At 61.4% G+C, this 19,409-nt stretch overlaps 1 protein-coding gene across 2 annotated transcripts in view; it reads right to left on the bottom strand.

Moving 5' to 3' along the window:
• The window catches only part of SDK2 (sidekick cell adhesion molecule 2), a 248,952-nt gene that overhangs the window by 20,920 nt on the left and 208,623 nt on the right, over positions 1–19,409 (bottom strand). Inside the window, exons 30-40 of one of the 2 annotated variants that reach the window (XM_059380651.1) lie at positions 19,100–19,301; positions 18,101–18,204; positions 17,418–17,488; positions 15,718–15,853; positions 14,236–14,292; positions 12,875–12,976; positions 12,637–12,752; positions 7,797–7,983; positions 5,430–5,567; positions 3,211–3,372; positions 615–740 (exon numbers count right to left, since the gene is read on the bottom strand). In XM_059380651.1, coding sequence (XP_059236634.1) covers positions 615–740; positions 3,211–3,372; positions 5,430–5,567; positions 7,797–7,983; positions 12,637–12,752; positions 12,875–12,976; positions 14,236–14,292; positions 15,718–15,853; positions 17,418–17,488; positions 18,101–18,204; positions 19,100–19,301 — 1,401 coding nt within the window. The remainder of the gene's footprint in view (positions 1–614; positions 741–3,210; positions 3,373–5,429; positions 5,568–7,796; positions 7,984–12,636; positions 12,753–12,874; positions 12,977–14,235; positions 14,293–15,717; positions 15,854–17,417; positions 17,489–18,100; positions 18,205–19,099; positions 19,302–19,409) is intronic. The other variant, XM_059380652.1, reaches the window with a different exon arrangement.

Here is a 19,409-nt window from a genome sequence, read left to right as displayed (position 1 = left end):
TAGCAACGGAGCGAGCTGGCCCAGGGCTCCTGCGGGGAAGGGAAGCTGGGAGAAGCAGGTGTCAGGGCGACGGGCGATGGTGACACAGGAGCGCTGACAGCAGCGCCCTGGAGCGACTCATCAGTCCCTGATGGCTCTGGAAGTACTTGTGATTCGATTTCAGGCTTCACCACCCCTGATGCAGTTACCGGAACTGCTGAGATCATCAGAGTGGTGGAGGCGGGCCTCAAGGCGGTAGCCAGCGTCCCCCGGGGACAGCCAGCCTCCTGATGGGACACTAGTCAGTGGGGTCTCGTGAAAGACTCAGTGTTTAACCAGGGGCAGGGGCAAGGGCCAACTTTTTGCTCCTCCAGTATCCTAAATGATCTTCCGTTCGAGTTGGTCCTCACCTGGTGCGAAGTGCCATTCTCCAGGGGACCCCGGGGAGTCCCCACCTAAGGGTGTGACCCTTCATTTCCCACTTGCCCCAGGGCCACCTCTAGCTTCACCTGCAGTGGGACCAGAGCCTTCTCAGGAGAACACAAGGCCGCCGGGTGGAGGGACTCCAGCGGCAAGAGAACACGAGACCCGGAACCCGCTAGAGAGGGAGGCACTCAGCCGGGGGCAGTGCGTACCTGATGGCCTGGCCTCTATGACGTAGCGGGTGATGGGTCCCTTGCCCGGGTCTCCGCTGGACCAGTGGATGGCAATGGCGGAGCTGTAACGCACGATGATGGGCACTCCAGGCGGTCCAGGGGCACCTGCAAACGGCACACGGTGGGCAAGGGACGGCACAGCCTCCCCCATCCTGGCTCCTTGTGCTCCGGCTGGGGGACCTGCACAGCCAAACCCTCCGAGCCTGGCCAGAGTCTCTGGAAAGCCTGCGAGCACCGAGGCCCGAGGCCTGGGTCTCAGGCCTGGCCTGCTGATACAGCTGTGCTCTCTGGGTCACCCACACTCCCTTGTTCCAAATTCAAAGCCAGAAGAGGTATACAGAGAAATGCCAGGAAGGCCCCTGGAACGGAGTCAGGAGACCTGAACTCACTAGATGGGTGACTCTGATCAAGTCACATTGCCTGCCAGTGCCTCAGTTTCCCCATCTGTGAGGCCCTTTTGGACTGTAAGGCTTGAAGAGATGTGTCCTGGGGCGATGGTAGAGGTGGGTGTGATGATGGTGGAATGGGCCTAGGATAAGTGGGGGGTCGGCTTTTGAGGGGCCGAAGGGCTCCCCGACATCTTGTCTTCCAGCCTAGGATGGCAGCGTCCGCGCTGCTTCCTGAGTGAAACGCACCCACCCCCGCTGCGCCAGGGAGGAGGCTGGGAGCACCGCAGAGAAGCGTGGGCTCTGCCGCTGGCTGTCCTGGCCGGTACACCAGGGTGGCGGCCCGTCATGCCGGCCACCTGGACACCAGCCCCAGGAGCCGAAGCAGGGGAGAGCTCACTTGCGAAGTCAGAGGAGTGAGCCAGTTTCGTCTATGGAGGGTCCCAAGCCCCTCCTCTCTGGGGGTGCCTGTTCCCTGGGCTCTCACTGGCCCCCAAGCCCTGACCCTGTCCGTGGTCTACATGTCTGTCTGTCACTAGACCCGGAGCCTTGCACCCCCAGAGCTGGGCACAGAGTGGGTGCTCCCTACACACTTGTGGGAGGGGGGAACAAGTCGGTGAGTGGGTGCGAGGCTGACTACCGGCCCGAGTGAGCACCGAGTGTTGGCTGTGAATGCCTCCAGGCAAGGAGCCTGCAGTCCAGCTCCGGACTGAAGATCCTCCAGGTCCAGGGCAGCTGGCAAGCTGGACAGCAGGCCGGGGACTCCCAACCAGAGCTGGGCTGCCCACCGCCCTGCCTGTGTCCGGTCCCGACCCGTGACCTTGGAGCGCCTCATCTTCCTTCCTTCCTTCTCCAACACGCATCCCGCCTACGGCTCAGGGCAAAGGCGGCTGAGGGGTCAGGGGTGTGGGACCCAGCTCAAGTGGGGTGTGAAGGGTGTGGGGGGGTGCTGTCGGGACCCCGAGTTCTCACTCTGCACAGGACAGAACTCAAGGCTGACAGCTGTCATCAACCCCTGGACCGGAAGCTTCTAGCACTCCCAGGTACCTGCCCACACTTGCTGGGCACAGCTCAGCTGTTTCACAGGGACCCCCGCTGCCTCCTCCAAACTTCCTGCCCGCCCCCTTCCCACGCCAGGCCTGGGACACTTGAAGCCCCAGGTTAGAACAGCCTGTCCTCCAGCCCTCTCCTGTCCCCACTGCCCCGCCTCCCTTTGTCCCTGCCCGCTGGCTTCCTGCTTTTGTTTCCCAGGGACGTTGGCTCAGGTGAAGAGGCAGCACAGGAGGGAGGGGGCAGGTGCAGGGCAGAGGGTGTGGAATCTTCTGGAAGCTTCCTCCGGGGGGGCCTTGTAGGCTTCCTTCCGTAGGAGCCAGCGGAGCCTAGGAGCTGGCAGGTTCTCTGCAGAACCCGGAGTGGGGAACAGAAAGTGCCCACGAGGAGAAAGTGCAGGGTGGCCGGCCCAGCCCCGTGTGGAGGAACACACCTGCCTGACAGGTGAGAGAGGCCAGGACCAGTAGCCTCTCCACGCCGCAACTACCCACCCCCCCACCCCTCCAGCTAGCAGCTAAGCTGCTCGGGCCCACAGGGCAGTGACAGGAGGAGGGAAAAGGGGGAGGAGGAGGAAGAGGAGGAGGGGTTTCAGGGAAGTCTGAGACGGGCTGTGTCCTTTCCCAGGGAAGGAGGGAGCAGAGGCGGGCGGTGGCTTCTGTGTTCCGGAAGGAACATCCTGCTTGGGTGACAAGGACAAATGTTGACCACAGCAGGTGCCAAAACAATTCCCCCAGCTCAAGGCTGGCCTCAAGAAGGTCACAAACTCAGACAGAACCACTCTGGGGTCCTGGTCCCTGGTGTCCCCCTCCTGTCGCCACTCAGGCCCAATGCACAGCCTGGCCTCTAAGCGCACAGCCTGGCCTCTAAGCGCCCTGCTCCTTCTTCCCTTTGTCACCTGTCTAGGGAGGACGCAGCCTGACAGGTCGCCCTGCCTGTGGCCGGGATGTGCTCCCTTCCTCCCCCGCCCCCCAGGCCCCACCCTTGTCCTCTCTCGGGCTGTGGCTCTGTCCCCACTAGACCCCGTCCCCCCGCATCTCCGCACCTCCAGGATCTAGCACAGCTCCGAGCACCCCCTCTGGCTCGGGGGCTGGGCGCGGGGTGCGGAGGGCAGGACTCCCGTCTGCCCTGCGCTCCCTTACCTTCTCCCGGGCCGGTGGTGACGTTGGCCTCGATCTCCGGCCCGTAGGCGAAGGTCTTGGCTCTGATGCGAAACCTGTAGGTCATCCCCTCGGCCAGGTCCTTCACCTTCAGCCACAGAGGGCTGTTAGCCTTCACATCCACTGTCACGATCTTGCTGACACCTGGGAAGGAAGTACCGCATATGTGGCGGACCGCGAGGGCGGGTGGTGTTCATGGGGGGGCCTTGGAGCCAGGCCACATGGCCGTGCTCGCCCAACACGCAGTCCTGCAGGCCGGTCTTGGGAGAAAGGGGTCCACGGCCAGAGAAGTTGGGAGGAGCTGGGACTGTCTGTCCGTGGAGAACACAGTGTCCCTCGGGATCTGGTGGGAAACAGCTCCCTACCGGTCTCACTGAACCACTGTCCCCCACATGTGCTCTACCCCCCGAGTTCCACAGAACTGGAATCCCGAGGGTCCCCTTTCAGGAAGGGCTCTGGGAGAGAGATCACCGGCGTCCAGAGTTGGAGGGGAGAACCTGCAGCCAGGCCCTACAGCCGAGGACAGCCTCGGGTCCACCAGCAAGGGCCCTCCCCGCGGGCCCTCCATCAATGCACCCAGAATCGCGACAACCAGAGAAGAGGCTAGGATAGTTTTAGGGGGTCGAGGTTTGTGCTCCGTGCTTCCTGGGCCCAAATCCTCCCGCCTGGCAGCCTCCTCAGGGGTCGGGATCCGGGCTGCTCCCCGTGTCCCCTCTGAACAAGGTGGTGACCCCTGGGAGATGGGCTTCGCAGGTCGCAGCCCAGCGCTGGCCGTCCCCTGCCCTAGCTGTGGTTTGTTGTCCCGCTGAATGAGGGCATCGATAGCCATCGAGGACAGCACGTTAGGAGGTTAAATAAAAGAGGACCTGGCAAATGGCCAGACTATCTCACGAATAAACAGGCGTCCGATGACAGAGGGGTGGCAGCTCGAGCGGCCCTTCTGAAGGAAATCACCCGGGGGGGGGGGGCCGGAACAGCGGCACTGGGTACCCGTTCCCTGACATTTCTGAGCAAATCCCACAGGGGTCTGGGCTGTGGTCTTCCCAACAGGAAAGGGGCCGGGAGCCCCCTGGGTAGGCCAGGCGGAGGCCACCGTGAGGACAGCCTGTTTGGTCGCCTGCACCTTGTCCCCGTGACCTCCGCCCTCTCCTTCCCCTTGGAGGGGGAGACGGCCCCTCTCCTGGGACCTGCACCTGACCATGTCTCCTGGGCCGCCCTCCCCACCCCTGCCAGTGTCCCAGAACACAGTCCTGTTCTGCCGAATGAACTAGCTGCTGGCAGGCAGATGACGAGGAAGACTGAGGGCCATTGTTTCCTTGGCTGGCTCAGGACTGTGGCCCCCTTGGCTCTCTAAGGGCTCTGGCTCTCCTTCTGGCCAGGCTCTGTAGTCAGGGAAAGGTGAGAGTGAGCAGGGGACCTCAGGCCATCAGGTCACCACCTGTGAGCCAGCCACCCCACCGAGTCCTCTCTGGGTTCTGGAACCGGACCGGCCAGCCAGGAGCCCCTCTAAGTAGATGTCCGTGCTTTCTGGGTTCACTTACATCGGCGTGGGGTAGAGAGCTGGCAAGGGTCTGACATCCAAGGTCAGGGTTAGCATGGCCTGGCCTGGGAGCCTGGCAGCAGGGAAGGGTCCCCACCAAGGCCTGGAGGAAGGGGTAGGGCAGGGGTCACGGGGGGCTCTAGGGACAGCCAGACGACCAGGGCTCCAGGTGAGAGGAAGACAGCTTGCACATCGGGGTTCTTGAACGGAGGTTCACGGGGAAAGGGGGGCAGGGACTTCCCCAGACTTGTACTTTCCGGGGAGAGGCTCCAAGGCTCTTAACAGGTTCTCAAACGAGTTCCTGACCCCACGAGAGGCAAAGACCCAGATGGAATAAGGTCGACCCCCTAAATTCTGGGGGACAGGTACGGGAGGGGCCATCAGGGGCTCCCCGATCTTCCCAGGCGGGACAGCAGCCTGGCCGCCATGGGACGCCGCAGCCTCCGTAGGCTCCCTTCCTCCCCTCCTCACTCTGGCCGGACTCGGGAGAACGAGGGTGCTGCTCGGTTTTGCGCCCCTGCTTGCTGCTGGGGAAATGCTCCTCTCGTCTGCCCCCGCATCTCCCTCTACGAGCAGGGGAGGCGCTCACCCCATCCAAGGTTGTGCAGCGACCCCGACAAGAGAAGGGCCTTAGGAGTTGGGCTGGGAGGGCCCCACTCACCGTCCACTGGGGTGCAGGGCTCATACACCAGCCGGTAACCCTCCAGGACACCGTTGGGGAACTGCGGGGTCTCCCAGGACACGTTCACCGAGGTTGTGGTCAGCTCACTGAACTTGACCGAGCTGGGAGCACTGGGAGCTGCAGGGGGACAGGAGAGGGTTCGTCTTGTTCTCCCACGGACGTTCAAAGCCCTGCGTGGCTTCCAGAAACCGGCAGGAGCTCTTGGGTCTGGGCCCCAGGAAGAGAGAGGGCAGGGGGTCCTCCGAAGTCATCTGTGCCCCTCCCCTCCCCCACTGATGCTGCTAGCACTCTATTTCCAATTCCAGAGTCCACGAACGGGGAGGGAAGAGAACTGTCTTTCCCCCTAAAGTTCGAGTCCTCCCTTTCTTCCTGCCAAGTGGTCCTAAATCTCCAGGGCCGCTGTGGGGTCAGGCGAGATCCTGGCTCTGTAGGGCTCTGTCTTCCACCCTCCCTGGTGGGAAAAGCAGCGCCCGCCGGGGTCTCAGAGTATGAGGCGGCTGGTGAATAAGAAGATACCAGAACAGCCACGGTGTGGCCCTTCTCCGGTCCCTGGGGCCCCAGGGCTCGTCACGGAGAGACCGTGCTCTCAGAAGCAGCCCGAAATAGGGACAGTCAAACCATGTGGAAGAGATGCTTTCTTGGCCGGAGAAGCCTGGAACAACCCTGAAAGCCTGGGGGCCGTGCGGGTGGGGGTGGGGGACTCTGGTGGGGAGGACGGAGAGGAAGAGAAGGAAGCACGGAGCTGGCTTCAGGCGAGCTGACCGGGCCGCCCCCCCCGCCCCCACCGAGCCGAGGCTAATCTGGACCCCGCTTCCGCTCCAGCTCCGGGACGCAGCCTCAGCCCGCAGTCTTTGAAGGAAGGAGGCGAGCTCAGGGGGCCTTTCCTGCCTCCCCGAAGCAAGAGGGACATGGGTCAGAACACTTTGTCCTGCTGCCGGAAGCGTCCAGGCTCCCGGGGGCTCGCATCCGGCCTGGGACACTGACAGAGCGCGGTCTGGATGAGCAGGCAGACAGAGAGGCCAGACCCTCGGGAGCCAGGGGAGGAAAAAGGTTTCCCTGGAGTCGTGGCTTGGCCCCAAAGAGGACAATGCTTAAGAATTGACCCCACAGTCTGGCCCTCTAAGCAAATTAACAGGATGGGAAGCAGCAGGCTGGGAAGGATGCTCGAGGGGGTGCAGGATCCACAAGGAGGGAGCCCCATGTCAGGGGAAGGGGCTGCCGTGCCGTGAAGACAGCCTCGGACCAGCTCACCCATCCTGGCCTCCGGCCTCTGCTTCCCCACGGGCCGGGTGGGGGCTCCTGGGCACAAAGCATCCCTACCCAGGCCTCCCCTGCTCACTGAAATGGGTAATACCTGCCCTACCCATCCCAGGGCTTCTGGAAGGAGCTGGCGGCGTATCTGCCCGAGAAGGTCTTTGGACACGATACATAGACCCAGCACTGGTCGCGTGGGCTCTAGGGTTCTGACCCTCACCATCCAGTCTCCTAACTGACCACCCCGCCTCCCTCCTCTCCCGTCCGTCAGTTTGTCTTCCGCACGGCCGGCAGAGCGAATTTTAAAAACATACACCGGATCCTGTTGGCCAACTGCTTAAACCCACCAGCGATCCCCCAGCGCACTGAGAATCCCTCCCACGCTTCCTTCCAGGGCTCCCGGACCCTCTTGGGCCATTTCCCCTCAGGTCACCCATTAAAGCTCCTTTAATCCCCTCCGGGTCTCGACGCCTTTGCACCTGCTGCTCCCTCTGCCCGGAACCCCTCCTCCAGGCTTCCCACGCTGGGCTCTTTCCCCTCAGGTCTCAGCTGTCAGCCGTCAGAGGCCGCAGCAGACAGACCTGTCCACGGCCACATGCTCACCCCTGCCCGCGTCCTTCTACTGGTCAAACTCACGGCACTGAGGCAGGGTCATCTAGACAGGTGGTTCCCATCTGTCGCACTCCCTAGGGTGGGGACCTGGGCTGCTGTGCTCCCAGCATCTAGCACAGGGCGGGTTTCTAGAAGATGCTCAGTAAATATTTGTTGAAGGAACAAAGCCGGGGCCGTGACCCCGTGACCCAGAAAGCTGCGTCAGAACAAGGCCCGGCCAGAAATGGGGTTGGCGGGCTACAAGATGTGGGGAGAACCGGGGACATCTGGGGGCTCTCTCTAAGGCTCTTTGGGGACAGCCTCTGTCTTCTGAGCACTCTCACGGAGGCACCCTCTTTTGGGGCTGTGCTCTCCAGCTCTGGAGGCCATCTCCTGGGCCTGGGGGCCCAGCCCAGATGTCTCAGCAGATAAGGCGGCTGCTTCTACCACGCCCCCCCCCCCACCCCAGGAGCACAGGTGCCTGGTGCCCCCCTCCCCCACCTGCTTGCTGCGTCTGGCCCCGGATGGGGGGACTCCGAGGCCCATCCCCCGCGGCATTGAAGGCGGCCACGCTGACCATGTAGGTGGTGTAGCTGGTCAGGTTCTTCAGCTTCACGCCGTTCTCGGCCAGGAAGAGCGTCTTCACCCGCTCTGTGAGGTTGCGCCGCTGGGCTTCCCAGAAATAAATCTGTGGGCACAGCCAATCGTGGGAGTGAGGTGGACACACTCAGCTTTCCTCCTGCCCCCCTGCCAGCCCCAGGGTCGCAGAGACGCCCTCGATGGTACCATCCACATGCGCTGCGTGCGTCCCTCAGGGAACAGTACAGAAGTATTTAAGAGCGGTTTTGGAAACCCTTCCAGAACCACAGCGAATACTTCAGTCTCTGCTGCACTAAGTCCCAGGAGAGCACAGACCCCACGCATCTGTGCGGCCTGGAGACGGGAGGGTTTAGCACCGCACAGGACCATCAGCCCTCGGGATAGGGGACACGGTTACAGGAGGAAGAAGTCAGCTCCACTCTTCAGGACCCTGAGCTGGGGAGGGAAGTGCCGGGTGGGGGCCCAGCTGAGACATCTGGGCTGGGCCCCCAGACTCTGGCCCAACGGAGAGGAGAGTGCGAGGACCAGCCTCTCGGCACCACCATCAGCTGGGAGCCGGTTAGGGATGCGGAAAGTCAGGCCCACCCCTCTTCCCCCTTCACCGGCTACAAAGCACCTGCTGGTTGACAAGGACCCCGCTGGTGAATTCACCTGCAGGTCTGCAGGCCGGCCTGGGGCTGAGCCTCCAGCGCCCCATTCACGAGCACAGGGACTTTGCCAGGTGATCCCTGAGCCACAGTGTTGTCCCTGAAGCTCAGGACTCCTCACTAGCGTCAAGAACTCTGAACCCAGAGCCGGGCGGGAAAGCCGCAAGCCTCCCGCCCCGGCGACGATCAGCGAGTATTTGGCGCCACCTGCCGGCCGAGAAGATTGCTGCAAGCTACGGACCTCAATTTCTCAATTTGCCTGGAGGAAGCCTAGTGCCAAGGTCCCCCACCTGGCACTCTGGACATCTTGTCACCCAGAAATCCTTGCTTTCATCTAGCCCCGCCCACTTTTAAAAACAGATTCTTCCGATACGAGTAGGTATGAGAGAGAGAGTTGATGTGGTTGTTCGTGTACCGTTCCCAGTGACGGGCACTCAATATAGTGGACCAAGTTCCCGCTGAATTAGGGGTGCAGGGTCAAGGTCAACACCTGAGATCTGGGTGTTCTCAGCACACAGATGGGACCTGCTGAGTGCAGATGCAGACAGTGAATGTAGAAAGTCATCCCCCCTGTATCTACCACTTCACTCCCCTGCGCTTAGGGCTCCATCAGATCCAAGAGGCCAGCTTTGAGCCTTGGTTGAATCCGGACCACAGCCACACGCCGCCGCAGGGAATTCACGCTTTCAATCTTCACCGTGCTACATACCGTGGTCCACCAGCCTTGGGCGCATCTCCTACATCCGGATCTCATCCACTGCTCCTCCCTGCCCCTCCCCTCACCTCGTGAGGCTCCTTAACCCAGAAGCAATCAGATGAGATTTTCTCCACACTCCCGGGGTGCTGCCCATACCTTCAATAGCCCCTGTGTCTACACCCTCTGCCTGCCTCCCTCTGTGCCCTGGCTGCACGGCAGGCTCCTCTGTGAGACAACCTCGCCTTCCTGCACGAAATCCCAGCCCCTCTCACCTCCTCCAGGACCTCATTCCCCCCAGCTTCTGTTCTTCCTAGAATCACCACATTTCCCCTCTTCCTGGATCATTATCCTCACAGACGCGAGCCGGCATTTCTTCAGTCTTAAAACCCCCTCTGTTGAAGGTTTCTAATTCCTGTTTCATTTTCCCTTTAAAGCAACACTCCTTAAAAGGGGTATGTGTCCTCGCTGCCTCCTCTCCTCCTCTCTTAAATCCCTCCAAGCTGCCCCCCCATCAGAGTAACCTATGAACTTGACCTGGCTAATGCAATAATCCTGGGCTCCACAGGCTTTCTGGAAAGGGCCAGGTAATAAAGATCTCAGGTTTTGCAGCCACGTATCTCTGTGGTAATTCAAAAGCAGCCATGGGCAATTTGTAAACAAGTGAGTGTGGCTGTGTTCCAATAAAACTTTACACAAACAAGTGGAGGGCCAGATTGAGTCCTTGGGCTATAGTTGCTTCCTAGATTTCATCTTGCTTGAGCTCTCAGCAGTATTCAGTATAACATAGTCCTCCCTACTCCGGGAAGTACGTTCTTTATGTAGGTTTTGAGACGTCAGTCCCTTTTTTTGGTCCTAGGTCTCAATTTTCATTCTTCTTGGGTTTCCTATTTGGGTCTAATCTCTGGGCTTTCACCTACATGCTGTGGACTCCACAATTCACATGTCCAGCTTAGACTCTCGCTCTCGAGCTCCAGACACGGAAACCGGCTCCATGTGACGTCTCCCCTTGGGGTCTGACCCATGTCTCGAGCCGACTCCAGCTCTCCCCTGCCAGCTTCCTCCTTCTGCCCCCTTGTCTCTTCCGGCTCTGTGCCTAGAAGCTCCATCATCAAATTGCTTGTAAATCCTCTCTCGCTCTCCAATTCAACTCAGCAAATTCTACCAGCTCCATCATTCCAACGAGCCGGAGAACAAATACCTCTCTCACTGCGCTGTTGGCTGGCCTCAGCCACTACCATGCCTCACCTAGATGACTCAGCCCCCTCTTTGTGGTTTTGTGCTTTCCCCATTTCAAAACCCTATCACCTGTGGCTCTCCTTTGCTCCAAACCTTCCACGGCTGTCCTCTCATTTTGAGTGACAGCCAAAGCCCTTGAGGGTCCTGGGTGATGTACACTAGGTCACTACCTGACCCATCTCCTATCATGCTGCCCTCCACACACACACACACTGGGACGCACTGGGCTCCTAGTTGAGCTTTGTAAATGCCAAACACCCACTGACCCCAGGATCTTTGTTCTTTTCCTCTTTCTGGAATGTTCTTCTCCCAGAAGAACATGTGATTCTCACCCTGTTCTTCATTTTTGCCCAAGTGTTCAGTTCCCATTAAATCCTTTCCTAACAGCCCTATTTAAAGTTCCAAACCTCCCCCGGCTCATTTGCTCTACACCCTCCACGGACCACTTTTGCCACCCTCTGGAGGAGCTTGTTTTGCATGTTGTTGGTCCTCTTCCCTTAAAATTTAAGCTCATGTTTGCCTCTCTGTTCACTGCTTTCCTCCCAGACTGAGAAACACCGCTGGGAACAAAATAACAGCTCAATACTCACCCGTCTCTGAAAGACGGTAGCTGGGTGGGGTGACCGCCTGGGCACATGTCACAGCTCAGTCGGACCCAAACCAAGCTCACTGGCTGGCGACGTCCGCCCATCATTCACGTCCATGCTAATTACCGTGGAGGTTAATGCACATCTGGGATGCGGCCATCCCAGGCCCCCAGCTAAGAATGCCAACTGTCTCCGTATTTTCCAAGCACACAGACACCTGCCGTGTGATAGACGCGGTCCGTGCGTCTGCATGTTTCCTGGGGCTACATGTTCGCTGGAGACTTCCATACCTCGACCGTCCAGTGCTACGAACGGTGGCAGGCTCTGCCCCGGCTCCTCCTCCTCCTTCTCAAGGGAGGCCTGTGCTGGGGGTCTGGGACTAAGCCTTCCCCCCAGCACTCCTGGGCAGTGTATCACCCGTCCTAGGTGAGATGCCTCCCTCCTCCCTCCCACCTCCTAGGTGGAAAAAGAGACTCCTATGTGGGTTTCTGTCTTCAACTGGGCCCCTACAGTACAAGCTAGGTGACCCGGGCACGCCCCTGGCCTTTGCGGGAACTCGGTTTCTGCCTGTGCAATGAGGGGGCTGAGCCAGCAAACCATGAGGCCTCGTGTGTGGGGGGGTGTATTTCACACTCCCCCTCTTGTTCCCCCTGGAACAACCCCCCAGCAGGAATCAGAGTGGTGCTGGGCCCTGGCCCAGGACGCAGGCCTCGGACACACCAACGGCTCTGACCAAGGAGACACAGCATTATTACTCTGCCCACCACCTCCTCTGCTGGGTGGTGGCGTGCCGTGCCCCCTCTGCCCTGCACAAGGTCAGGGCTGGCAGACCTGGCGTCTGACTCTTGGCTACCTGCTTCTTTTGTGCTCCTGCCGCACCCCCTCAACTGGGTCTCAGTTTCCTCATCTGTACAATGGGTACAAATGTTTATACTCTGCCGACTACACAGGCATTCCAGACAGTGAAGGAGTTCTAAAGGGCTCGGAGAATGCTGCAGATGAAATGAATGCTGTTAGGACGCGTGACATCCTCTAACATCTGGAAATAATTTGAATCAGAGATTTCTACATCCTCAGCGAGGGCGCCTCTGCCACTTGGTCAAATCAATATTTGTAATTAGGGTTGGCCCAAGGACCACCTGTGGGGGGGTCTTTTGCTGGCATTGGGAGTTGGGGGAGTGAGGTCAGGGGTGTTGCCTGAAGCAACACCCAGAGGCTTCTTGCCTCTGAGCTGCGCCGGGCTAGGCTGCCGGAGAGGCCAGGTGTGGTGCTGCGTTAGTGCACAGTGTCCGCGGGGATTGGGTGCCCACAGCCAAGGGACCCGGTGCGGACCTGCCCACCTCCCCCTCCTACCACCCAGGGCTCACCCCCACTCCCAAGCTGGCCCTTTGTCCCACCTTGTGACACGGGTCACAGGTCACCCTTTCCGGGCCTGTCCTGGGCCCATGGGTCACAGGTCACCCCGTCCCCACCACGGCAGACGCCTGACGCTCCCAGCTGCCCCGGCCCCATCAGGCAGCTTGGGCCCCCCCGCCTCCACCCCCAGACCCTTGCTCTGCTGGAGCGCCCCGTACCTTGTAGCCTTGGATGTCTCCATTCTGGCTCTCCAGCGGTGGCGGCTCCCACGTCACATCCAGCTGTGTGGCCGTGGTACCGTGGACAGCCACATTACGGGGCGCCGCAGTGGGCACTGGAGGGCGTGAGAGGTCGTGAGTGAGGGGCACCGTGGGTTGGGGCCCCCGAATCCCCTACGTCCTCTAGTTGGACTTGTGGGGTGGGAGAGGCTGGGGCTGGGAGGGCAGGCGGGCTCACCGGCTTCCCCGACGAAGACTTCCTGGGGGGGGCTCGAGGGCCCCTCCCCCACGGCATTGTACACGCTCATCCGAATCTCATACCGCCGGTGTTGGTTCAGATCTGGGGGAGGGGGGCAGAAGCACAGAGAGGTCACCGCCCTGCAGGGGACAGAGCCAGCACGGAGGGCGGAGTCTGCGAGGACGCATCTGTGACTCTAGCTCCTGCCAGAAGGTTCAGGAAAGACAACGTAGGGACTGGGGTGGCTGGGAGGTGGTCCGGCCCCCCAGGAATGGGGACACGCGACACCTGTGGGTGGCTCAGCCGAGGGTGAGCACACTAGCACTTCTGAGACTCAAAGAGATGCTACTAATATTTGCGCAGGGACAGCTCGTGCGAACCAGTGCTGTTCACCCTGTCCCCACCATGGCAGACGCCTGAAGCTCCCAGCTGCCCCAGCCCCATCGGGCAGCTCTCCCCTCAGGGAAGGGGCTGATTGGACATGCATTCTGGGCTAAGGGACGCTAAGTGTTTGCCAAGTTTGGGGGTCCTGGGTGGGGATGCCTGGACGGAAGCTGGGAGACAAGACAGTTGCAGGAAAATGGGCCCTGAAACCTCGGATGGCAATTACCATCCCTGCTTGGCTGGGGGGAGGCTAGAAGGTTCTCCTACCCCTCTCCCTGGGCACCCTGCCCTTCTCCCCTTCCTCGGGGGGGAGTTCTGCCCCTCCGCTGGAATGTGGGTGGGGGAGTCACCCTAATTTAGCCGGCCACACTGCCCGTGTGGGCCACTTGGCTGATGAAGGAAGGGGAAGGACACCATGGTGTCACACTTTGCATTGTACAGAGAACAGGGTCCCTCTGCCCAAGCTCTGGGCCTCAGGGAGAACCACGGACTTTAGAAGGAGAGTGAGACTTGGACCAGACACCCCCCTGGGAACATCCCCAGGTCCCTGGGGGACAGTGGGGGTTCCGCTCACTCCAGAGGTGGGAATCGGCGTGGAACACAGAGCCGTGCAGAAAAGTGCCTTCGATGGGAGAGGTGGGCGGCCGTGCCGTGGACGCCCGCCCTTCCCAGCAGCAGACCCAAAGCTCCTCCCACGGACCTCCGGCCATCCCCCGCCGCAGTCCCCCCATGGGGCACAAGACCGGAGCCGCTCCCTCCCCCGTTCTGCACCTGATGGACGCAGGCGTCCCTGGTCACTCTCTACATTTCTGCATGTTTCCAGAAAGTCACGTGCACTTAGGGCGACCCCATTCTTCAAGGGGCCTGAGGAGGGTGCAGCCCTCAGCCTGGGCTCGGGTGTCCTCAGAAGCCCCAGGCTCCCCATCCCCGTGGAAGGCCTGAGCCCCACTTGGGAGCCGCCATGCAGGGACACTTACTGTCCAGCTCGTACTGCGTGAGGCTGGGCCGGCTCAGGTTCCGCACAGCGTACATGGCTACGGGGTGGGAGGCCGAGGGGGCCAGGGGAGACAGCAGACAGAGGAGGTTAGTACACACACCCCGCTCCGCAGAGACCCCGAGGAGAGGGGCAGGTGGGGGGGGGTGCTGGGAGCACACAAGCAGACAGAAGGGGTGTCCGGAGGCCTGATGGTCAGTGGGGGGCCCCGGGCAAGAGCGAGAGACCATGTGCACGACGGCAGGGGCGGGGGACGACACAGGGCACCGCGAGCCCCCCGGTGCCCCGCACCCTGAGGACGGCTCTGGGGGATGCCTTGTCCCCACTGGCCCTGGGGGGAGCCCCGGTCCCCAGTCGCTCCCTCGTTGGAGGCGGGACTTTGACAGAACCATCCCCACACCGTGGGGGGTGTTCATTCTCTCCTCTGAACCAGAAACCCTTTTACTACCAGGAACTAGGACCGCATTATCCCCAGGCCTATGAAATCACAACCACGGGCACAGTCTGCCAAAACAGGAAAGAAATCGTGCAAGCTGTCGGATCAGCTACACGGAGTTCTGGGAACATTCCTCTGCCCCGCGTCCATCCATTTCGTGGTCCGCCGATACTCGTTAGATGCCAAGACACGGACGCTTTAGGGGAATTACGCGAGAGCACCCCGCACGCTCTCCGTCTCCTGCCCGCTCAGGGACCCCCGTCCCCGGGTTCCTCTCTCCTGACCACTCCCCGCCCCGCCGCCAGCCGGTCACGGTGGCCATGGCACACAGCATCTGCCACCCCAGCCCTCCAGTCTGTTCCGAGCCGCCGCCTTGGCCCCAGCCACCTGCTTCTCTCGGCGACCGCACCCCTGCCTCTGGTCCTCCACGGCTGGCCATCGCTCTCCTGCCCCAAAGGGCAAGCACGTCATTCCCGGGGCTGTGACTCCCCCTGGGACTCACAGGCCAGATCCAAGGATTGCGGGACAGAACCACCAGCAGGTCGTCAGGATGGGCAGGGTTAGCTCCTGGCCCTTTCCATGGCAGACCCTTTGCTGGGCTTTCCCCTTAGCTTCGGGGGGGTTGACTTGGGATCACCCAACAGGGTCAGCGCCAAGGCCATCTTCTGGGAGGCCTTCCCTGGCACTGGCTCCCCTGGAAAAGGCCTCCAAGGCCGTCATGCCAACCGTCTTGGACATTTATTGTGAGTTTACTTCTGGAGCTCCCCTCCTCCTTGAGCCCGTAAGTTCCGAGAGGGCAGAGGACAGACATCTCTCCTGTTCACTGCCGTGCCTCCAGTGTCCGGCGGCACGCAGAAGGTGCTCAGTGAACACCCAGTGGCTGAACAGGACGGGGGTGGTGGGAAGCAGCACACTCAGGAAAGGGGGGTGGATTTCAGGTCAGGGTGGCTCCAGGAAGCTGAAAGCTTTTGGGCTGGGAGGGGAGTGTACCCGCCCCGCTGTCCCCTGACCCCTGCGGATGCCACTCACAGGTAAGCTCGGCCCACTTGGCCCCCGGGTTGTTGATGCCACGCAGCGTGAAGCCCCTCAGCCCCTCGTACAGCAGCTCCCGGTACCGGATCCGGAAGCCCAGGAGGATGCCGTTGATCTTGTCCTCCGCTGGGGGCTGCAGGGAAGGGAGCGGAGAATGGGGAGGGGCAGGAAACTCTGAGGTTCACCCGCTTCCGCTCTGCCCCCCTCTCTCCCTCCCCATGCTGCCTCCTGTGGCCACAGGGCCGAGCCTGAGTGGCCACTGGGAAAAGAAATCAAAAGGACGCTGAGCATTTTTAGTTTAAGAAGCATTTCCAATGAGGTGGTTTCATCTCTGCAATAGTCCCTGCAAGGCAGGGAGAACTGGAATCTCCCTCCGGGCCATTCCCATTCCCGGAGCAGGAGGGGAGGCTCAGAGAGGGTAAGGAATTTGCCCAAGGGCACACAGCACCAGCCTCCCTGGGCTTGGTGACCCACCCTGCCACCTCCCACCTGGCCAGTGTCCCCTGGGGTTCCTACGAGGCCGCCCCTGATCGCTGGAGGCACTGGCCTTGCCCTGCCTTTTATCAGCGTCTCCTTCACTCTCTGCTCCCATCCATGGCCCAGTAGGAGAACAGGATTTAGGAGAAGGTGGAAGCGACTTTTTAAGAGACCGCTTTTTAAAATCCCACTGAAGGGGGTCAGTCTTGTATTAGCTCCTTCACTGTCTCCCTGGCTGCTGCTGGCATCTCCCTGCCCCTTCGCCAGGATGGCCCGGGGCTCTGCCTGCCTTGTCCTGGCTTCTGGCCGCATGAGGTCATTTCCACCGGACGGAGTGTCCTGTTGCCGTGAGGCCTCGGGCTGGGGAGGGGCTGCGGGCCCCTTCTGGTTTCCTCTCAAGGGGTCTCCAGTCAGGGGGCTGCAGTGGACAAACGCCTGCCCCTCTGATCCCAAAAGTGGAGGCAAGGGTTTGCTGCTTTGGGGCCCCTGTGGGTGACCCGCGGAGTCCAGAGGCTGGACCTGAGAGCAGACAGGAGGGTCTCAGGTGGAGACCGGCAGCCTGGTCTCATGCATCTGGTGGACCTCCTCAGACTGCAGCAGGACAACGTGCCTGTCCAGGGACGCGTGGGGGGCTCAGTTGGTGAAGTGTTTCCCTTGGGCTCTGGTCATGATCCCAGGGTCTGGGGATCGGGCCCCACATTGGGCTCCCTGCTCAGCGGGGAGCCTGCTTCTCCCTCTGCCCGCTGCTCCCCCTGCTCATGCTCTCTCTCTAATACATAAAATCTTAAAAAACAAAACAGTGCCCACCAAAGAACAGGCAACGGAGGGAGGAGTGGAGAAAGGGGCTTCTCTCTGCGCCCGGACGGTGGGCAGGATTCATGGGGACTTGGGGGCCCTGAAAGCCCCACGCACTTCTCTGTCCCACGACTAGCAGCTCTGAGGGCATGAAGCCTGACCCTGCCACTTACTAGCTGTGCGACCCGGCCCATTTGTGTCACTTCCCTGAGGACTGGGTCCTGGTCTGCAGGAGGGGACTGGAACAGGGCCTGCCTGAGAGGATTATCTGGAGAGCAGAACGGAGAGGCAGTGCTGTGTGTGTGCGTGTGTGTGTGTGTGTGTGTGTGTGTGTGATGCTCCAGCCTTGCTGGTCCCCGCACAGGGGGTGCCTGAGTCCTCCTGGGCTGTGGGCCCCCGCCGGCCTGCTGGCTGCCGGGCCGTACCTGCCATCGGATCAGCACGGAGGTGGTTGTGTGGGGCGTCACCGATACAATGGTGGGTGCTTCGTCGGGCGCTGGGGAGAGAGACAGACAGATGCGTGAGCTCAGGGGGCTGGGGCCTGGGCCCCGGGCCCCCTGGGAGGCCACAGAGAGGAGATTCCTCTGCAAGTGTGGAGGGAGGAGGCCTGGAGCCCTGACCCCAGTCTACATCCAAGAGCCCAGAGCCCCCTCCTCTTTGTCCCTGGAGCCACAGGTCTCTGCGCTGCAGCTGCTAAGGCCCCCCAATGCCCCTTCACTGGCTTTCTGGGTTGGTCACGAGCTTGGGGACAGCAGAGACAGAACACATTAGGATGCTGGGCTTGGCATGGGAGCCCGAACCATGGCAAAGGCCCCCTTGGCCCCAAATTCCTTGGGACTCTGCCCAGGGAGCCAGACACAGGGCCCACTGGGCCCTCCGCCCCTCCCACCTTTGGGGGCCCCGCCCCTCCGAAGAGGGGTGTCCAGTCAGGCGGCTGCAGTGGACAAATGCCTGCCCCTCTGATCCCAAAAGTGGAGACCAGGGTTTGCTGCTTTGGGGCCCCTGTGGGTGACCCGCGGAGTCCAGAGGCTGGACCTGAGAGCATGCCCAGTGCCCCGAAAGTGCCAGTGGGCCAAGAGAAAGAGATCCGAGTGGAGGGGTCACTGACCCGCCTGCAGAGTGGTCAGTGGCTCCGACTCCTCGCTGAACTCGCTGTCCCCAATGTCATTGGTCGCCTTCACGCGGAACTTGTAGGATGTGAACGGCTTGAGCCTGTGGGGTTGAGAAGTTTCAAGGAACAGAGGTACCCCCTAATGCCTCACCCCATTGTCCCTGCTTGGGGAAAGGTGGGGGCAGAGGGCGCTCATCTGTTACACAGATGGGAACGCCAAGGCTCAGAAGCTAGGAGTGTTCCGTCGGGCACCCAGGGCCCAGGGCCTCCGGGGCCTGATGCCAGCCCACGTGTGGCCTCGCTTCCAGCCCCCAGGTGGCCCTGTCTCCATGTCTGCTACCTCACAGGGGCAAGCCGCTGGGAGAGCTCCGACAGCCCTCCCTGTGAGCAAAGTCCTCCCCGGGAAACGCCATCCCTTTCTAGAATTTAGTAAACTTAGCAGGGGTCAAGGTTCTCGAGAGTTCACCAGCACTTCATCTCTATAAGCCTTGTTCCTCTCCGGGCCAAAGTCTTCCTTTTTGATTTACTGGGGGTGGGGGGTGAGGAGGAGAGAATTGCTCAAAACTCTGGGTCACGTCAGCCGGAATATAAAAAAATATGAGCCACTAGGAATTAAATCGAAGCCAGACTTCGGAGCCGGCTCCACTCCCCTGTTGCAGACGGAGAGGGAGGCGCTGTCGGCCGCAGGGATGCCTGAGGAGGGGTGGCGAGGCCCTCCCTGAGGGGCTTCCAGGCTCCAGAAATAGGTAATGAAGAGGCAGCCCTCGAAGGGCTCCCGAGAGCAGGGGCGGCGGGGTGGGGGAGGTTAGGACAGAGCCAGAGGCGGGGTTCTGGCAGGTGCGGGCTGGGGAAAACATCTGGGCGTGGGCAGGCTCCAGGAGCATGCTGGAGACCCCCCGACGCCCCCCTCCAGGGCTCCCCTCCACCCCGGGAACCCCTCTGGTGCTATCTGCACTGGGAGGGGTGGAGGGGAGTGCCGGCGGCCCGGGGCCTCACCTGTCCACCACGAAAGCGGAGGCGTTGTGGCTCACAGAGGCCGAGTGCAGCGCCCACCGGCCGCCGGGCAGCTCGCGGGTCTGGACCGTGTAGTAGCGCACGGGGGACAGCCCGTCGCTTCCCGGCTCCCAGGACAGCAGCACGCTGCGCGCCTTCACGTCCTCCTGCTGCACCACCGGCTTGCTGGGGGGCTGGGGCCGGTCTGTGAGGTGGTGGAGGGGGACAGGAGCAGGGGGGTCAGCCAGGAGGGGGGGGGGGGGTGAGCTTTCTCAAGGAAGAGAAGGAGGCGTCTGATACCCACAGCCCTAGC

The sequence above is a fragment of the Mustela nigripes genome, chromosome 16, assembly GCF_022355385.1.
Source record: "Mustela nigripes isolate SB6536 chromosome 16, MUSNIG.SB6536, whole genome shotgun sequence".
Classification (NCBI taxonomy): Eukaryota; Metazoa; Chordata; class Mammalia; order Carnivora; family Mustelidae; genus Mustela; species Mustela nigripes.
This window is presented reverse-complemented; position numbering and strand designations above follow the sequence as displayed.